This window comes from Tamandua tetradactyla, chromosome 23, assembly GCF_023851605.1.
Source record: "Tamandua tetradactyla isolate mTamTet1 chromosome 23, mTamTet1.pri, whole genome shotgun sequence".
In the NCBI taxonomy this organism is placed as follows: Eukaryota; Metazoa; Chordata; class Mammalia; order Pilosa; family Myrmecophagidae; genus Tamandua; species Tamandua tetradactyla.
In genome coordinates, this window is record NC_135349.1 from 1,690,544 (window position 1) to 1,707,240 (window position 16,697).

At 44.9% G+C, this 16,697-nt stretch overlaps 1 protein-coding gene across 1 annotated transcript in view; it reads right to left on the reverse strand.

Moving 5' to 3' along the window:
- Nucleotides 1-16,697, reverse strand: part of SNX8 (sorting nexin 8) — a 52,054-nt gene that overhangs the window by 10,447 nt on the left and 24,910 nt on the right. The window contains 4 exon segments of the mRNA XM_077140447.1: nt 768-882; nt 2,187-2,232; nt 2,235-2,301; nt 4,440-4,630. Coding sequence (XP_076996562.1) covers nt 768-882; nt 2,187-2,232; nt 2,235-2,301; nt 4,440-4,630 — 419 coding nt within the window.

Sequence of the window (16,697 nt, forward strand, 5' to 3'; positions counted from 1 at the left end):
GAACAGAAGCAGGGGTGCAGACCTGCCGCCTATTCTAGGTAAGGACCTAAGAAATGGCCTTGTCTGTCCCAATCCCTCCCCTACGGCACCGGGCCGGATAGCCACAGGAAACCCTGCTGTGCAAGGCCAGGGTACCCTCCTCTGCCCCTGTCCTCGCACACTCCTTGCTGGCAATGAAGACCATCATTCCAAAGGCCCTTTCCACCCCCAGGCTCTCTCCAGGGAAACCTGTCCAGGGAAGGGCGATTAGGAATGTACTTAGCAACATAGCTTGGGTGGACCAGCAAAAAACCAAAGAGTGGCCACCCACCGCAGGACTGGCCGGAGAGAAAGCCCACGGCCTCCTGCAGGGTCACAGGCCCTGCGCACCCACCCACCTCAGGACTGGCCGGAGAGAAAGCCCACGGCCTCCTGCAGGGTCACAGGCCCTGCGCACCCACCCGCCTCAGGACTGGCAGGAGAGAAAACCCACGGCGTCCTGCAGCGTCACAGGGCCTGGCCGGAGGGAAGGAAGGGGAAAGGAGGAGCCTCTGTGCCACAGGGAGATGCCAAGTGATGCGGAGTTGAGATCAAGGACACCTCTTAGAAGTGTGCCCACCTGCTACTGAGAGAGAAGAGAGGCAGTGCCAGTGCCTGCCTCACACAGGAGGAATCCTTCTGGGAAAGCGGACAGGCAGGGAGAGGGACAAGCACAGGATCAGGGAGAAGGGGAGCACAGGATCCAGGCCTGGACAGAGTGGGCCGTGGCACTGCTGTGTTCGACTTACCGGGCCCCCGAAGGAGAGGAAAAGCTTCAGGACCAGGTCCTCTGAGAAGGAGGGGTGCCGCGCCACCAGGTTGATGAAGCGCTTCAGCGCCCGCCTCCTGGCCTCGATGAACTCCCTGTCGGCTGGAGAAGGGCCCGGCTCAGCGGGCAGCTCATGCAAGAGCCCCCAGGCAGCCGCCCTCTCAGGGTCAGAGCCCCGTGCACCAGCCCCCAGACGGCCGCCTTCTTGGGGTGCAGAGCCCTGTGCATGAGCCCCTGGAGGCCTCTCGGGGTACAGAGCCCTGCTTTCTGGGGTGGTCCCCCGCAGAGGGGCTCAAGGCAGTCCACCCTTGCCAGCTTCAGCCACGACCACACGCCGTGAGAGGAGAGGGCACGGGGCCCCGCACCCGGCCACAGGGACGGAGACGAGTAGGAGCTGCTGAGGGGACAGCAGGTCCCGCGTCTCATCCAGAGTCCTGGCCCCGGGCCCCACGATCCCAGCCAGACCCCAGGTGGCCTCCAGCTCAGCTCAGTTTTCTGCATCACTCACATTTTTTTTTTTTTTTTTTTTGCACAGGCAAGCACCAGGAATCGAACCTGGGTCTCAGGCATGGCAGGCGAGAACTCTACCTGCTGAGCCACTGTGGCCCACCCTGTCATTCACTTTTAATGTACCCAGGACTCGTTCCTTTGCACAGGGTAAGTGGTTGCACTTCAAGAACAAGTGTAGAAGTGTGTGCCAAGCTGTCAGGGATGCTATGCTCTGCCCACAGACACTGGTGCTTAAAGGGGCTCGAAGTCACTGAAGCTACAGCTGGCGAGGCCCACCCGCACAGGGCCCCCAGGGGCCACGAAGCCCCTGGCACATACCCCCACTTTCTCTCTGCCCTTGAGTGTGATCCAAGTGTTAACGGGTTGTGGCAAGAGGAGGAGCCTATCTCAGATGCCGACCTAATCGGGGACAATATGTGCCAAGAAGTGCTGTGGAGCCCACCTGGAGGTGGAGAGGGGCAGTGCCATCGCAGGAAGGGCATGGCGCCTCCCTGGGCCAGGTACCCCATGGCTCCCCGGATACCCCTGCCCCTCGCCCAGCCACGCAGTCTCAGGACGTGATGGCACGGGGTCAGGGAAGACCAGGCTCCCCACCGGCCCTCTGCTCTTCCACGAGGCAACTGCTGCCCTGGGGCTCCCCATTCAGGTTCAGTCCACTCTGCAGAGCTGGCAAAGCAGCCCAGGGACAGACAGGACTCTCCTCACCTGTTCGGGTCTAGGGAGAGCTGACCACGAGCCTTGGGCAGGAGCAATCCCGGCAGGAAAGACAGGCTCACACTGCACCACGGCCCGGCTGCAAACCACCCCTGCCTCTATGGCAGAGCCCAGGAGCAAGAAGACGAGCAGCAAGTCCAGGTGGCCCCCTGCACCCCGCTCCCGCCTAGCTTACCTCCCAGCACCCCTTGGGGGCAAGGCCGGCACCATGCGGTAGGGAACCTCTGCAACAGCACCGCATGGAAGACCACGAAGTCGTTGTAGCGCCTGTACACGGAGGACCGGAAGCGCTGCAGGAAGACGGACCCCACGTCAGCCTTTGCTCACACCCCTCCCCCAGGCAGAAGCACCCATGCAAGCGCCACGCCTCGACTCCTAGCCCCTCACCCGCCTTTACCAGGGAGGCTTCTGCAAGTCCTTAGCACACGGTCACACAACTTCTCAACTCTGCACTTGAACCCTGTTTCCTCGGGTGGCCTCAGAGAGGCAGGACGCTGCACAGCGTTTGCAGCTGCTGAGGTGGACACTCATGCCTGCCCTTAAAAGGCAGTGCATAGAACACAGCCTTTACGTCGTTTCAGGGTATGGCCCCAACACACACTTCCGAATCAAGCTAACAAGCATCACTGTTGCCTCCTGAAATGGACCAACTCTGTAAAAACAGAGCAAGCACTGAGCGTGAAGCGTGGACCAGAGCAGACGTTCACGCAAATAAAATGGCCCACAGACTGGGTCGATTCCATCCTAAGCACACCGCCAAGGAGGCCATAGGGCCCCGAAGAGCAGGGCCTTCCCACGAGCGGACACAAGCGACATGTCTACAAGCAAATCTACTCTGTGAACAAACAGCATTTTAGCTAGCACCCCCAAGTTCCTCGGGGCCCACAGCGGACTGCAGCCGCAGTTGCCAGACGGCGGACAGACCACATGTGCAGGAAAGCCCAGAGCCTGAAAGGGTCCACTGTCCCTGCCCCGCGGGAGGTGGCCGGGAAGGGGAGGGCAGAGGGGCGGGGGCTCGCTCAGGGCGTCTGCAGCCCGGTGAGGGGTGCCATCAGAGTGGCTGCACCTGCACTCCCACTGCAGGAGCCCAGGCCACTCTGCTTCTGTCCCCGAAACAGTCTCAGGGAAGTAATTCTTCCCTCTTGGACCGGCTGTTGCTGTTGCTTCGTTATGCTTTCCCTCTCGGGCTTCTGCCTCTGTGCCCTGGGTAGTCACACTGAGAAGGGGTGAAACAAAATTGAATGGCAGGCTTCTGACACTACTGCTTGAAAACGAAAAACCAAACTATGGAGGTGCTGGCTCCTCAGAACGCGGCGGGCAGCATCGGCGTGATGGGGGAAGGGCATCTCGGGGCCCTGAAGTCAATCTCCAGCAAAAGCCTCAGGGTCCTGTCCAGCCCGGCACTCTGGAGGGCAGATTTTTCCCCAAACATTTTCTCGTGGCCCGCCGGCCCCTCTGTTTTCTCTGCAAACCCCCATGAATACCATGGGGCTCCAAGGATGTGCCTAGTCCATGGGTCCATTAAGTAACATTCTGTTACTTAATCTCCAAGATAAGAAATGAAAATGGGCATCAAAATGCATCCTAATGACGGAGCTGTGCAGAGCAGGTAGGATTTAACAAAGGACTACGATTGCTGAATCGTTAGATCAATATTTCTTTTTAGTTTCCAGTATCTTAGAGCAGCTAGAAATAAAAACCAAAAATTGTGCAATAGTAACCCATACCAAACTCTGAAATCTGTTCTAAACTAATTTTTGTGCTGTGCTTTGAAATTTATTGCTTTTTTTGTATGTGTTATTTTTTACACAAAAAAGAAAAAAAGGGGATTGTGATGATTTAAAAAAAAAATTTATTCCTTCTAGCCTCCTATGTTCTGGAGCAGCCAGAAGGAAAAATCTGAGATGATGGTATGGTAGCCGGTGACAACTCTGGATCTGTCCTGTAACCACTTATTGAAGAGTGCTTTGAAGCTTTTTCCTTTCTTTGCTTTACATGTATGTTATATTATATGATAAAAAGTTAAACAAATGCATCCTAACTGAGGGGAGACACTGAGAAGTAACAGGCGAAATTCGGAAAGGTGGGCACAGTTGAGACCTCAGGGCACCCAACTAACTCACACACAGAGGGCGGCACAGAGGGCAGCACCAGAAAGGGGGATTAGCTGACACCCCCAGGAGGAGCCCATTTTCTGGGAAGCCCACACGGACACTCAGGGGCTGCCTGCAAACAGGCCGTGTGAGGTAGGGTACGTGCAGAGCAGGCGTCCGGAGGCACAGGCCAGGTAAGGAGGGCCGGGCTCGGGGGACAGGCAGAGCCCGAGGAAGAGATGGCGGCACACAGAGAGGGAGGGTGTGCCCAGCAGCCCAGTGGGTGGCTCTCTGACAGGCACGCAGACGTGCTCCCTTCTCCCCAGCCCCGTTACCTGGCTGGAGACCTCGTACTCCACATGTTTCAGGAAGAGGCCCTTCTTCTCTGGGATGAGCTCCACCTGCACACTGTCGCTGGCCAGCAGCTCCGGGAGGGTGTAGGAGAGCAGCAGCGGGTTCCCTGGGGGCCTCTGCATCCGAGTGGGCTCTGGGACCGTCTGTTCGGCAACCTGGGTCTTCACTGGGGCTGGAGAGGAGGAGGAGGGTGAGCAGCCACGAGCGGCTGCTGCCTCCTGCCCTCACTCTCGTGGCTCGGTGCAGGGGAGCCAGAACACAGCCAAGTGCAGCCCAGACACAGACGTGGGGAAGCAAGAGAACAGAAATGCACAATACCTGCAACAAAAGGAAAACGCTCCTTTTCTCTAGAATCAAGAGAAGGGGTCAAAATGAAACTAGCTACACAGGCTTACTCTTGTGAAGCTCATGTAGGTAGCAGAGAAGCTTAGCCTACTTATAGCCATGCCTGAGAGTTACTTCTGGAGGACCTCTGTTGTTGCTCAGATGCGGCCTCTCTCTCCCTAAGCCCAACTCTGCAAGTGGAATCTTACCCTCCCCTGTGTATGGGACATGACATCCCAGGGTGAAAGTCTCCCCCTGATGGCATGGGGGAGGACGCCCATGGATGAGTGCAGGCCTGGCACCATGGGATTAACAATTCCACCCCAACCCAAAGGGGGAAATGAAGTATAACAAATACGGTATCAGTGGCAGGCAGAATTCAAATAGAGTCGAGAGGCTACTCTGGAGGCTGCTCTTCCACAACCTTCAGGCAGGCCTTGCTACCTGTCATAACCTGCCAAACGTCACCAGGACCATTCCTGCCAATCCTAAAGAACACCCGGGGCAATATATAAGATTCCACAAGGGTTCCAGGCACTAGTGTAACTTTCCAGAAACCTACAACCTCCAGATGGGTCCCTGGTCCAGATAAGTCCTGACACCTAGAGGGCCCAGCCTCTCCAGAACATCAGAGAGTTCCATCCCCCTACCCAATATTAGTGACAGCCCCTTTCAACGTGAAAAAGTTAGAAAGGCCACAGCCCAAACATCCCTAAAGAGAGGGATAGAAAAATCAAAGGTGATGGTGGAATTACACAAAAAAAGATAGAGTTATACAAAAAAGATAGGATTTAAAAAATGAATATGATTGCTGACTAATTAAATTGATATCTCTTTTAGTCTCCAGTATCTTAGAGCAGCTAGAAGTAAAAACCTAAAATTGCGAAATTGTCACTCATGCCAAACTCTGAAATCTGTTCTCAACTAACTGTTGCACTGTGCATTGAAATGTATTGCTTTTCTGAATATATGCTATTTTTGACATGCAAAAAAAGTTAATTATGATGATAAAAAAATATATTTTAGAACTTCCGGGTCAAGATGGCAGCTTAACAATGTGCGCATTTTAGTTTGTCCTCCAGAACAACTACTAAATAACCAGAAACAGTACAGAACAGCTCCTGGGGCCACATCGGTAACCGGACACACAGTGTGCCCCAGTCTGGACCAGCTGGACCGGCTGTGAGCACCCCGCCCCCCCAACCGTGAATTCCCAAAGCTGCGGCGGCCAGTGCCCCTCCCCCACAGGCTGCATCCCAGAGGGGAAAGGAAAGGACTTTACCAGCAGCAGGGACTGGGCACAACCAAACGCCAATTGTGGAACTAATTAACAAATTCTGACTACTGAAAGTGGGGCCCCAGCTTAGGTGAAGCTGATCAAAGTGGAGGTTGCTCATTTTTGCCCCAGTGCCAAGGGGGCAGGACTGACAGAAAAAGGGGAAATAAAAAAAGAAGGAAGCAGAGGTCTTTGTGGCTGTGTATCTACAAAGGCTTGACTGCCTCTGGATACAGTGGCAGGACTTTTCGGGCTGCAACTGCCCCAGGCATAGGCAGAAGTGAGCTCTTTTGGGGGCTTGTCTGGAGCCTGAGCCTTCCCCAGGGGAGGGGTGAAGCCCAACTCAGGTGGAATCCCTCCATCAAGGAATTCAGACCCCAGGGCTTGGTAATTTGAAGTGATTAAAATCAGCCTACAACCTCTCCTCTGTCTCCAGCATGCCTCCAGCAGGGAGAGTCTGCCAAAGTTAAAGGTACCGCATCATCTTATGCTGGTGGGACCTGCAGTCAGACAAGCGCCACACACAGGGCAGGATAAGAAACACAGAGTCCAGAGACTTCACAGGAAAGTCTTTCAACCTGCTGGGTCTCACCTCAGGGAAAACCAAGCAGGTGACTCTTTCCTCCTGATAGGAGGCCAGTTTGGTCTGGGAAAATCTGCCTGGGGTCATAATATCTAAGTAGACCCTTCTAAGTGTGTGGTGCGGGAAGGCACCACACAAGCAGGGCAAGAAACAAGAAAACAAGGACTGAAAAATTCTCCTCTGTTAAACAAAACTTAAGCTAAAGGTTCAGATAAAGCTAAACGGAATGTCAAAGAACAGACAGACAACAAATTCATCCAGCAAGAAAACCCTAGATAAAAGAAGTGACAGCAGTCTCCAGAATAAACTAATTAAGGTAATTAAATGCCTAGACGCCAGCAAAAAACAACAAATCACACTAGGAAAATCAAAGATATGACCCAGTCAAAGGAAAAAACCAGCAATTCAAATCACATACAGGACCTGAAACAATTAATTCAGAATGTACGAACAGACATGGAAAACCTCATCAAAAACCAAATCAATCAATTGAGGGAGGATATAAAGAAGGCAAGGAAAGAACAAAAAGAAGAAACTAAAAGTCTGAAAAAACAAATCACAGAATTTATGGGAATGAAAGACACAGTAGAAGAGATGAAAAAAACAATGGAAACCTATAATGGTAGATTTCGAGAGACAGAACATAGGATTTCTGAACTGGAGGATGGAACATCTGAAATCCGACAAGAAACAGAAACTACAGGAAAAAAAATGGAAAAATATGAGCAGGGACCCAGGGAATTGAAAGACAATATGAAGTGCACAAATATACGTGTTGTGGGTGTCCCAGAAGGAGAAGAGAAGGGAAAAGGAGGAGAAAAACTAATGGAGGAAATTATCACTGAAAATTTCCCAACTCTTATGAGAGACTTAAAATTACAGATCCAAAAAGTGCAGCGTACCCCAAAGAGAATAGATCCAAATAGACATACTCCAAGACATTTAATAATCACAATGTCAGAGGTCAAAGAAAAAGAGAGGATCTTGAAAGTAGCAAGAGAAAAGCAATCCATCACACACAAGGGGAGCCCAATAAGACTATGCGCAGATCTCTCAGCAGAAACCATGGAGGCGAGAAGACAGTGGGATAATATATTTAAATTATTAAAAGAGAAAAACTGCCAACCAAGAATTCTATATTCAGCAAAACTGTCCTTCAAAAATGAGGGAGAAATTAAAACATTTTCAGACAAAAAATCACTGAGAGAATTTGTGACCAAGAAACCAGGTCTGCAAGAAATAATAAGGGAACACTAGAGACAGATACGAAGACAGAAGAGAGAGGTGTGGAGAAGAGTGTAGAAAGGAAGACTATGAGTAAAGGTAAAAAGAAGGAAAATTAGATATGACATATAAAATCCAGAAGGCAAAATAGTAGAAGAAAGTACTACCCATGCAGTAATAACACTGAATGTTAATGGATTAAACTCTCCAATCAAAAGACATAGTTGGGGAACTTCCGGAGAAGATGGCGGCTTAGTAAGACGTGCGGATCTTAGTTCCTCCTCCAGAACAGCTACTAGGGGAATAGAAACGATACAGAACAGCTCCCAGAGCCACGACAGAGATCAAAAAGACAGCGTACCCCATCCCGGAACGGCTGACTGGCTGAGAGAACCCGCTCCAGTGAGATCGCCGAGGGGCGTGGGCTTCACCGGGCGGGGCGGCAAGCAGCCAGAGTCACTCCCTTCCCCCTTCCCGGGTCAGCTGGGAGAATTGGACAGTTGGTCCCCTCAAGACGCGGCGGCTGGCGCCCACACCACGCGCGGCCCCCCAGACCAACTGAGAGAATTGGATCGGAAATCCCGAGGCCGCGGAGAACGGTGACGGCGGGGGGGCCCCTTCCAAACACGTGACTCCCCGGGAACGATGCACTCTCCCGGGCGGGCTACGGCAGCTGGCACCCTCCCACCACGCTTGGCACCCTGGGCCGACTAGGAAATTCGGACGGGTGTTCTCCCGGGCTGCAGCGGCCGGCAACCCTCCCCTCATTCGGACCCTGGGTCGGCTGGCACTCTTCCAAGCCGCTTCGGCTGGCGAACCTCCCGAACGGCGAGAGTTTTCCAAAGTTAAAGGTCCCACAGCACCTTTTACTGGTGGGACCCACAGACAAACGTGTGCCATGAGCGCCACCTACAGGGCAGGATAAGAAAAACAGATCCCAGACATTTCACAGAAAAATCTTCCAAATTGTTGGGTCCAGCACCCAGGGAAATCTGACTAAATGCCCAGACGCCAGCAGAAGATAACAGATCATGCTCAAATAATTGAAAATATGGCCCAGTCAAAGGAACAAACCAATAGTTCAAATGAGATACAGGAGCTGAGACAACTAATGCTGAATATACGAACAGAAATGGAAAACGTCTTCAAAAACCAAATCGATAAATTGAGGGAGGACATGAAGAAGACATGGGCTGAACAAAAAGAAGAAATAGAAAAACTGAAAAAACAAATCACAGAACTTATGGAAGTGAAGGATAAAGTAGAAAAGATGAAAAAAACAATGGATACCTACAATGATAGATTCAAAGAGACAGAAGAGAGAATTAGTGATTTGGAGGATGGAACATCTGAATTCCAAAAAGAAACAGAAACTATCGGGAAAAGAATGGAAAAATTTGAACAGGGTATCAGGGAACTCAAGGACAATATGAATCACACAAATATACGTGTTGTGGGTGTCCCAGAAGGAGAAGAGAAGGGAAAAGGAGGAGAAAAACTAATGGAAGAAATTATCACTGAAAACTTCCCAAAAAAAAAAAAAATGAGGGAGAAATTAAAACATTCTCAGACAAAAAGTCACTGAGAGAATTCGTGACCAAGAGACCAGCTCTGCAAGAAATACTAAAGGGAGCACTAGAGTCAGATACGAAAAGACAGAAGAGAGAGGTATGGAGAAGAGTGTAGAAAGAAGGAAAATCAGATATGATATATATAATACAAAAGGCAAAAGTTAGAGGAAAATATTATCCAAGCAGTAATAACACTAAATGTTAATGGACTGAATTCCCCAATCAAAAGACGTAGATTGGCAGAATGGATTAAAAAACAGGATCCTTCCATATGCAGTCTACAGGAAACACATCTTAGACCCAAAGATAAACATAGGTTGAAAGTGAAAGGTTGGGAAAAGATATTTCATGCAAATAACAACCAGAAAAGAGCAGGAGTGGTTATACTAATATCCAACAAATTAGACTTCAAATGTAAAACAGTTAAAACAGACAAAGAAGGACACTATCTACTAATAAAAGGAACAATTAAACAAGAAGACACAACAATCATAAATATTTACTCACCGAACCAGAATGCCCCCAAATACGTAAGGAATACACTGCAAACACTGAAAAGGGAAACAGACACATATACCATAATAGTTGGAGACTTCAATTCCCCACTTTCATCAATGGACAGAACATTTAGACAGAGGATCAATAAAGAAATAGAGAATCTGAATATTACTATAAATGAGCTAGACTTAACACACATTTATAGGACATTACATCCCACAACAGCAGGATACACCTTTTTCTCAAGTGCTCATGGTTCATTCTCAAAGATAGACCATATGCTGGGTCACAAAGCAAGTCTTAACAAATTTTAAAAGATTGAAATCATACACAACACTTTCTCGGATCATAAAGGAATGAAGTTGGAAATCAATAATAGGCAGAGTGCCAGAAAATCCACAAATACGTGGAGGCTCAACAACACACTCTTAAGCGGGTTCAAGAAGAAATTGCAAGAGAAATCAGGAAATACCTCGAGGCGAATGAAAATGAAAACACAACATATCAAAACTTATGGGACACAGGAAAGGCAGTGCTAAGAGGGAAATTTATTGCCCTAAATGCCTATATCAGAAAAGAAGAAAAGGCAAAAATTCAGGAATTAACTGTCCACTTGGAAGAACTGGAAAAATAACAGCAAACTAATCCCAAAGCAAGCAAAAGGAAAGAAATAACAAAGATCAGAGCAGAAATAAATGAAATTGAAAACAATAGAGAAAATCAATAAGACCAGAAATTGGTTCTATGAGAAAATCAATAAGATTGATGGGCCCTTATCAAGATTGACAAAAAGAAGAGGAGAGAGGATGTAAATAAATAAGATCAGAAATGGAAGAGGAGACATAACTACTGACCTCACAGAAATAAAGGAGGTAATAACAGGATACTATGAACAACATTACGCTAATAAATACGCAATTTAGATGAAATGGACGGGTTCCTGGAAAGACATGAACAACCAACTTTGACTCAAGAAGACATAGATGACCTCAACAAACCAATCACAAGTAAAGAAATTGAATTAGTCATCCAAAAGCTTCCTAAAAAGAAAAGTCCAGGACCAGATGGCTTCACATATGAATTCTACCAAACATTCCAGAAAGAATTAGTACCAACTCTCCTCAAACTCTTCCAAAAAATCGAAGGGGAGGGAAAACTACCTAATTCATTCTATGAAGCCAACATCACCCTCATACCAAAACCAGGCAAAGATATTACAAAAAAAGAAAACTACAGACCAATCTCTCTAATGAATATAGATGCAAAAATCCTCAATAAAATTCTAGCAAATCGTATCCAACAACACATTAAAAGAATTACATCATGACCAAGTAGGATTCATCCCAGGTATGCAAGGATGGTTCAACATAAGAAAATCAATTAATGTAATACACCATATCAACAAATCAAAGCAGAAAAATCACATGATCATCTCAATTGATGCAGAGAAGGCATTTGACAAGATTCAACATCCTTTCCTGTTGAAAACACTTCAAAAGATAGGAATACAAGGGAACTTCCTTAAAATGAGAGAGGGAATATATGAAAAACCCACAGCTAATATCATCCTCAATGGGGAAAAATGAAAACTTTCCCCCTAAGATCAGGAACAAGACAAGGATGTCCACTATCACCACTATTATTCAACATTGTGTTGGAGGTTCTCGCCAGAGCAATTAGACAAGAAAAAGAAATAAAAGGCACCAAAATTGGAAAGGAAGAAGTAAAACTGTCACTGTTTGCAGACGATATGATACTATACCTCGAAAACCCGGAAAAATCCACAACAAAACTACTAGAGCTAATAAATGAGTACAGCAAAGTAGAGGTTACAAGATCAACATTCAAAAATCTGTAGCATTTCTATACACTAGTAATGAACAAGCTGAGGGGGAAATCAAGAAACGAATCCCATTTACAATTGCAACTAAAAGAATAAAATACCTAGGAATAAATTTAACTAAAGAGACAAAAAACCTATATAAAGAAAACTACAAAAAACTGTTAAAAGAAATCACAGAAGACCTAAATAGATGGAAGGGCATACCATGTTCATGGATTGGAAGACTAAATATAGTTAAGATGTCAATCCTACCTAAATTGATTTACAGATTCAATGCAATACCAATCAAAATCCCAACAACTTATTTTTCAGAAATAGAAAAACCAATAAGCAAATTTATCTGGAAGGGCAGGGTGCCCCAAATTGCTAAAACATCTTGAGGGAAAAAAACAAAGATGGAGGTCTCGCACTGCCTGACTTTAAGGCATATTATGAAGCCACAGTGGCCAAAACAGCATGGTATTGGCATAAAGATAGATATATTGACCAATGGAATCGAACAGAGTGCTCAGATATAGACCCTCTCATTTATGGACATTTGATCTTTGATAAGGTAGTCAAGTCAACTCACCTGGGACAGAACAGTCTCTTCAATAAATGGTGCCTAGAGAACTGGATATCCATATGCAAAAGAATGAAAGAGGACCCATATCTCACACCCTATACAAAAGTTAACTCAAAATGGATTAAAGATCTAAACATTAGGTCTAAGACCATAAAACAGTTAGAGGAAAATGTTGGGAGATATCTTATGAAACTTACAATTGGAGGCGGTTTTATGGACCTTAAACCTAAAGCAAGAGCCCTGAAGAAGGAAATAAATAAATGGGAGCTCCTCAAAATTAAACACTTTTGTGCATCAAAGAACTTCATCAAGAAAGTAGAAAGACAACCTACACAATGGGAGACAATATTTGGAAATGACATATCAGATAAAGGTCTAGTATCCAGAATTTATAAAGAGATTGTTCAACTCAACAACAAAAAGACAGCCAATCCAATTACAAAATGGGAAAAAGACTTGAACTGACACCTACCAGAAGAGGAAATACGGATGGCCAAGAGGCACATGAAGAGATGCTGAATGTCCTTGGCCATTAGAGAAATGCAAATCAAAACCACAATGAGATATCATCTCACACCCACCAGAGTGGCCATTATCAACAAAACAGAAAATGACAAGTGCTGGAGAGGATGCGGAGAAAGAGGCACACTTATCCACTGTTGGTGGGAATGTCAAATGGTGCAACCACTGTGGAAGGCAGTTTGGCGGTTCCTCAAAAAGCTGAATATAGAATTGCCATATGACCCAGCAATACCATTGCTGGGAATCTACTCAAAGGACTTAAGGGCAAAGACACAAACGGACATTTGCACACCAATGTTTATAACAGCGTTATTTACAATTGCAAAGAGATGGAAACAGCCAAAATGTCCATCAACAGACGAGTGGCTAAACAAACTGTGGTATATACATACGATGGAATATTATGCAGCTTTAAGACAGGATAAACTTATGAAGCATGTAATAACATGGATGGACCTAGACAACATTATGCTGAGTGAGTCTAGCCAAAAACTAAAAGACAAATACTGTATGGTCCCACTGATGTGAACCTACATTCGAGAATAAACTTGGAATATGTCATTGGTAACAGAGTCCAGCAGGAGTTAGAAACAAGGTAAGATAATGGGTAATTGGAGCTGAAGGGATACAGACTGTGCAGCAGGACCTGATACAAAAACTCTAAAATGGACAACACAATAATACCTAATTGTAAAGTAATCATGTTAAAACACTGAATGAAGCTGCATCTGAGCTATGGGTTTTTTTTGTTGTTGTTGTTTTGTTTTTTGTTTGTTTTTGTCTGTCTGGTTGTTTTTTTGTGTGTGTTTTTACTATTATTATTACTTTTATTTTTTTTCTCTATATTAACATTCTATATCTTTTTCTGTTGTGTTGCTAGTTCTTCTAAACCGATGCAAATGTACTAAGAAACGATGATCATGCATCTATGTGGTGATGTTAAGAATTACTGATTGCATATGTAGAATGGTATGATTTCTAAATGTTGGGTTAATTTCTTTTTTTTCTTTTTTCCGTTAATTAATAAAAAAAAAAAAAAGACATAGTCTGGCAGAATGGATTAAAAAACAGGACCCATCTATATGCTGTCTCTACTCAAAGGACACGAGGCCAAGGACACAAATGGACATTTACACACCAATGTTTACAGCAGCATTATTAACAATTACCCAGAGATGGAAACAGTCAAAATGTCCATCAACAGACAGCTGACTAAACAAACTGTGACATTTACATAAGATGGAATATTATGCAGCTGTAAGACAGAATAAAGTTATGAAGTATGTAACAACATGAATGGACCTTAAGGACACTAGGCTGAGTGTGATTAGCCAGAAACAAAAGGACAAATACTGTATGGTCTCACTGATATGAACTAACACTAGTGAATAACCTTGGAATATTTCCTTGGTAACAGAGACCATCAGGAGATAGAAATAGGGTGAGATATTAGGTAATTGGAGCAGAAGGGATACAGATTGTGCAACAGGACTGAATAAAAAAACTCAGAAATGGACAGCACAATACTACCTAACGGTAATGTAATTATGTTAAAACACTGAATGAAGCTGCACGTGAGAATGATAGAGGGAGGAGGGCTGGGGACATAAATGAAATCAGAAAGAAAGATAGATGGTAAAGATCGAGATGGTATAATCTAGGAATGCCTAGAGTGTATAATAATAGTGAAATGTACAATGTACAAATTTTAAAAATGTTTTTGCATGAGGAAGAACAAAGGAATGGCATTATTGCAGGGTGCTGAAAACAGATGATAATTAATACTTTAAAATGTCACCTTATGTGTGAGACTAAAGCAAACAATGTTTGTTACAAAATTTATATTTTGACTAGAGCATTTTCTAATATAACTCACGTAGATCGTTTGATTGAATGTCATAAGTACTTGGAATCTCAGGTAGGACATGAGATTTGGTTGGTTTGTCCAGAGTAATGCCCCGATGAATCCCAGAGTGATTTGATCAGTGACTGGAAAAGTATTTGCAAGCCCCCTTCGGGGAATGGTGAGAGTGGGGAGAAATTCAACTTTTCCAAGTTGAATTCTTGATATTCTCACAAGCAGTGTGGACAACCAAAGCTATAGGTTGAGCCCCCAATCTTGGGGTTTGTTCATATGAAACTTAACCCCACAAAGGATAGGTCAAGTCTACTTAAAATTTAGGCCTAAGAGTCACCCCCCAGAGAGCCTCTTTTGTTGCTCAGATGTGGCCCCTCTCTCCAGCCAACACGATGAGCAGTCTCACCACCCTCCCCCTCTCTGCGTGGGACATGACTCCCAGGGGTGTGGACCTTCCTGGCAACGTGGGACAGAGATCCTGGAATGAGCTGAGACTCAGCATCAAGGGACTGAGAAGAACCCTAGAATGAGCTGAGAATTAACATCAAGGGATTGAGAGAACCTTCTCGACCAAAGAGGGAAGAGTGAAATGAGACTAAGTGTCAATGGCTGAGAGATTCCAAACAGAGTGGAGAGGTTATCCTGGAGGTTATTCTTATGAGTTAAGTAGATACCACCTTGTTGTTCAAGATGTAGCGAAGAGGCTGGAGGGAACTGCCTGAAAATGTAGAGCTGTGTTCCAGTAGCCATGTTTCTTGATGATGATTGAACAATGATATAGTTTTCACAGTGAGACTCTGCGAATGTGAAAACCTTGTGTCTGATGCTCCTTTTAGCTACTATATCAACAGAAGAGTAGAACATATGGAATAAAGATAAATAATAGGGGAAACAAATGTTAAAATAAATTTAGGTTGAAATGCTAGTGGTAAATGAAAGCGAGGGGTAAGGGGTATGGTATGTATAATCTTTTTTTTTCTCTATTATCGTTTTCTTTCTTTTTCTGTTATCTTTTTATTTCTTTTTCTAAATCGATGCAAATGTTCTAAGAAATGATGAATATGCAACTATGTGATGATATTAAGAATTACTGATTGTATATGTAGAATGGAATAATATCTTAATGTTTTGTTTGTTATTTTTTTTAATTAATAAAAAAAGTTAAATATATATATATATTATTCCTTCTAGCCTCCTATATCCTGGAGCAGCTAGAAGGAAAAATCTGAGAGGATGTTATGGGAGCCCATGACAGACTCTGGATCTGTCCTGTAACCAATTATTGAAGAGTGCTTTGAAAACTATTGCTTTTTTCTTTCTCTGCTTTGCATATATGCTATATTATACAATAACAAAAAGTTATAAAAAAATAGCCATACAATTTTCCATATTTCCCCAATGTTCCCATAATTTATATGTATATATTACTTTCATATACCGAAATAGTCATACTAATTTTTTTTAAAACCCACATGCCTACTTATATAGTTAGGATTCCTGATCATACAAACCAAAGAATTAAGCCCTAAAATTTCCACTTTCTTACAGATAAGAAGTCACCCGTTTACCCATTCACAAAACAGCAAGACAATTCAGAGGATTTTATACCTGAGAGGTTGCAAGGAAATCGTGTTTTTCAAAAAAGTTAGTTTGGTTTTTAGTACAGGGAGAGTGCTAACAAAAAGAAATTCTTTTTTAGTTAAAAAATAAAGTTAATGTATCCCAATGGGGAAAAAGTCTTCGTCCAACGCACAAAGCTTTGATTTCATGTCTCCCAAACCTTCCACAATATGAATGTATGACTTTTTATGACTTACTTCTGAAAGTAATGCTTCAGCACAATGGATTAGATTCTGCTCCATACTCCAAAAAGAAATCAATGCCTAGATGATTTCATCTGTGAAATTACTCAGCATTTTAGGCTTTGAAATGTAGCTGTCTCTAGTTGACCTTAAAGTTTACGAAAAACAAAGTA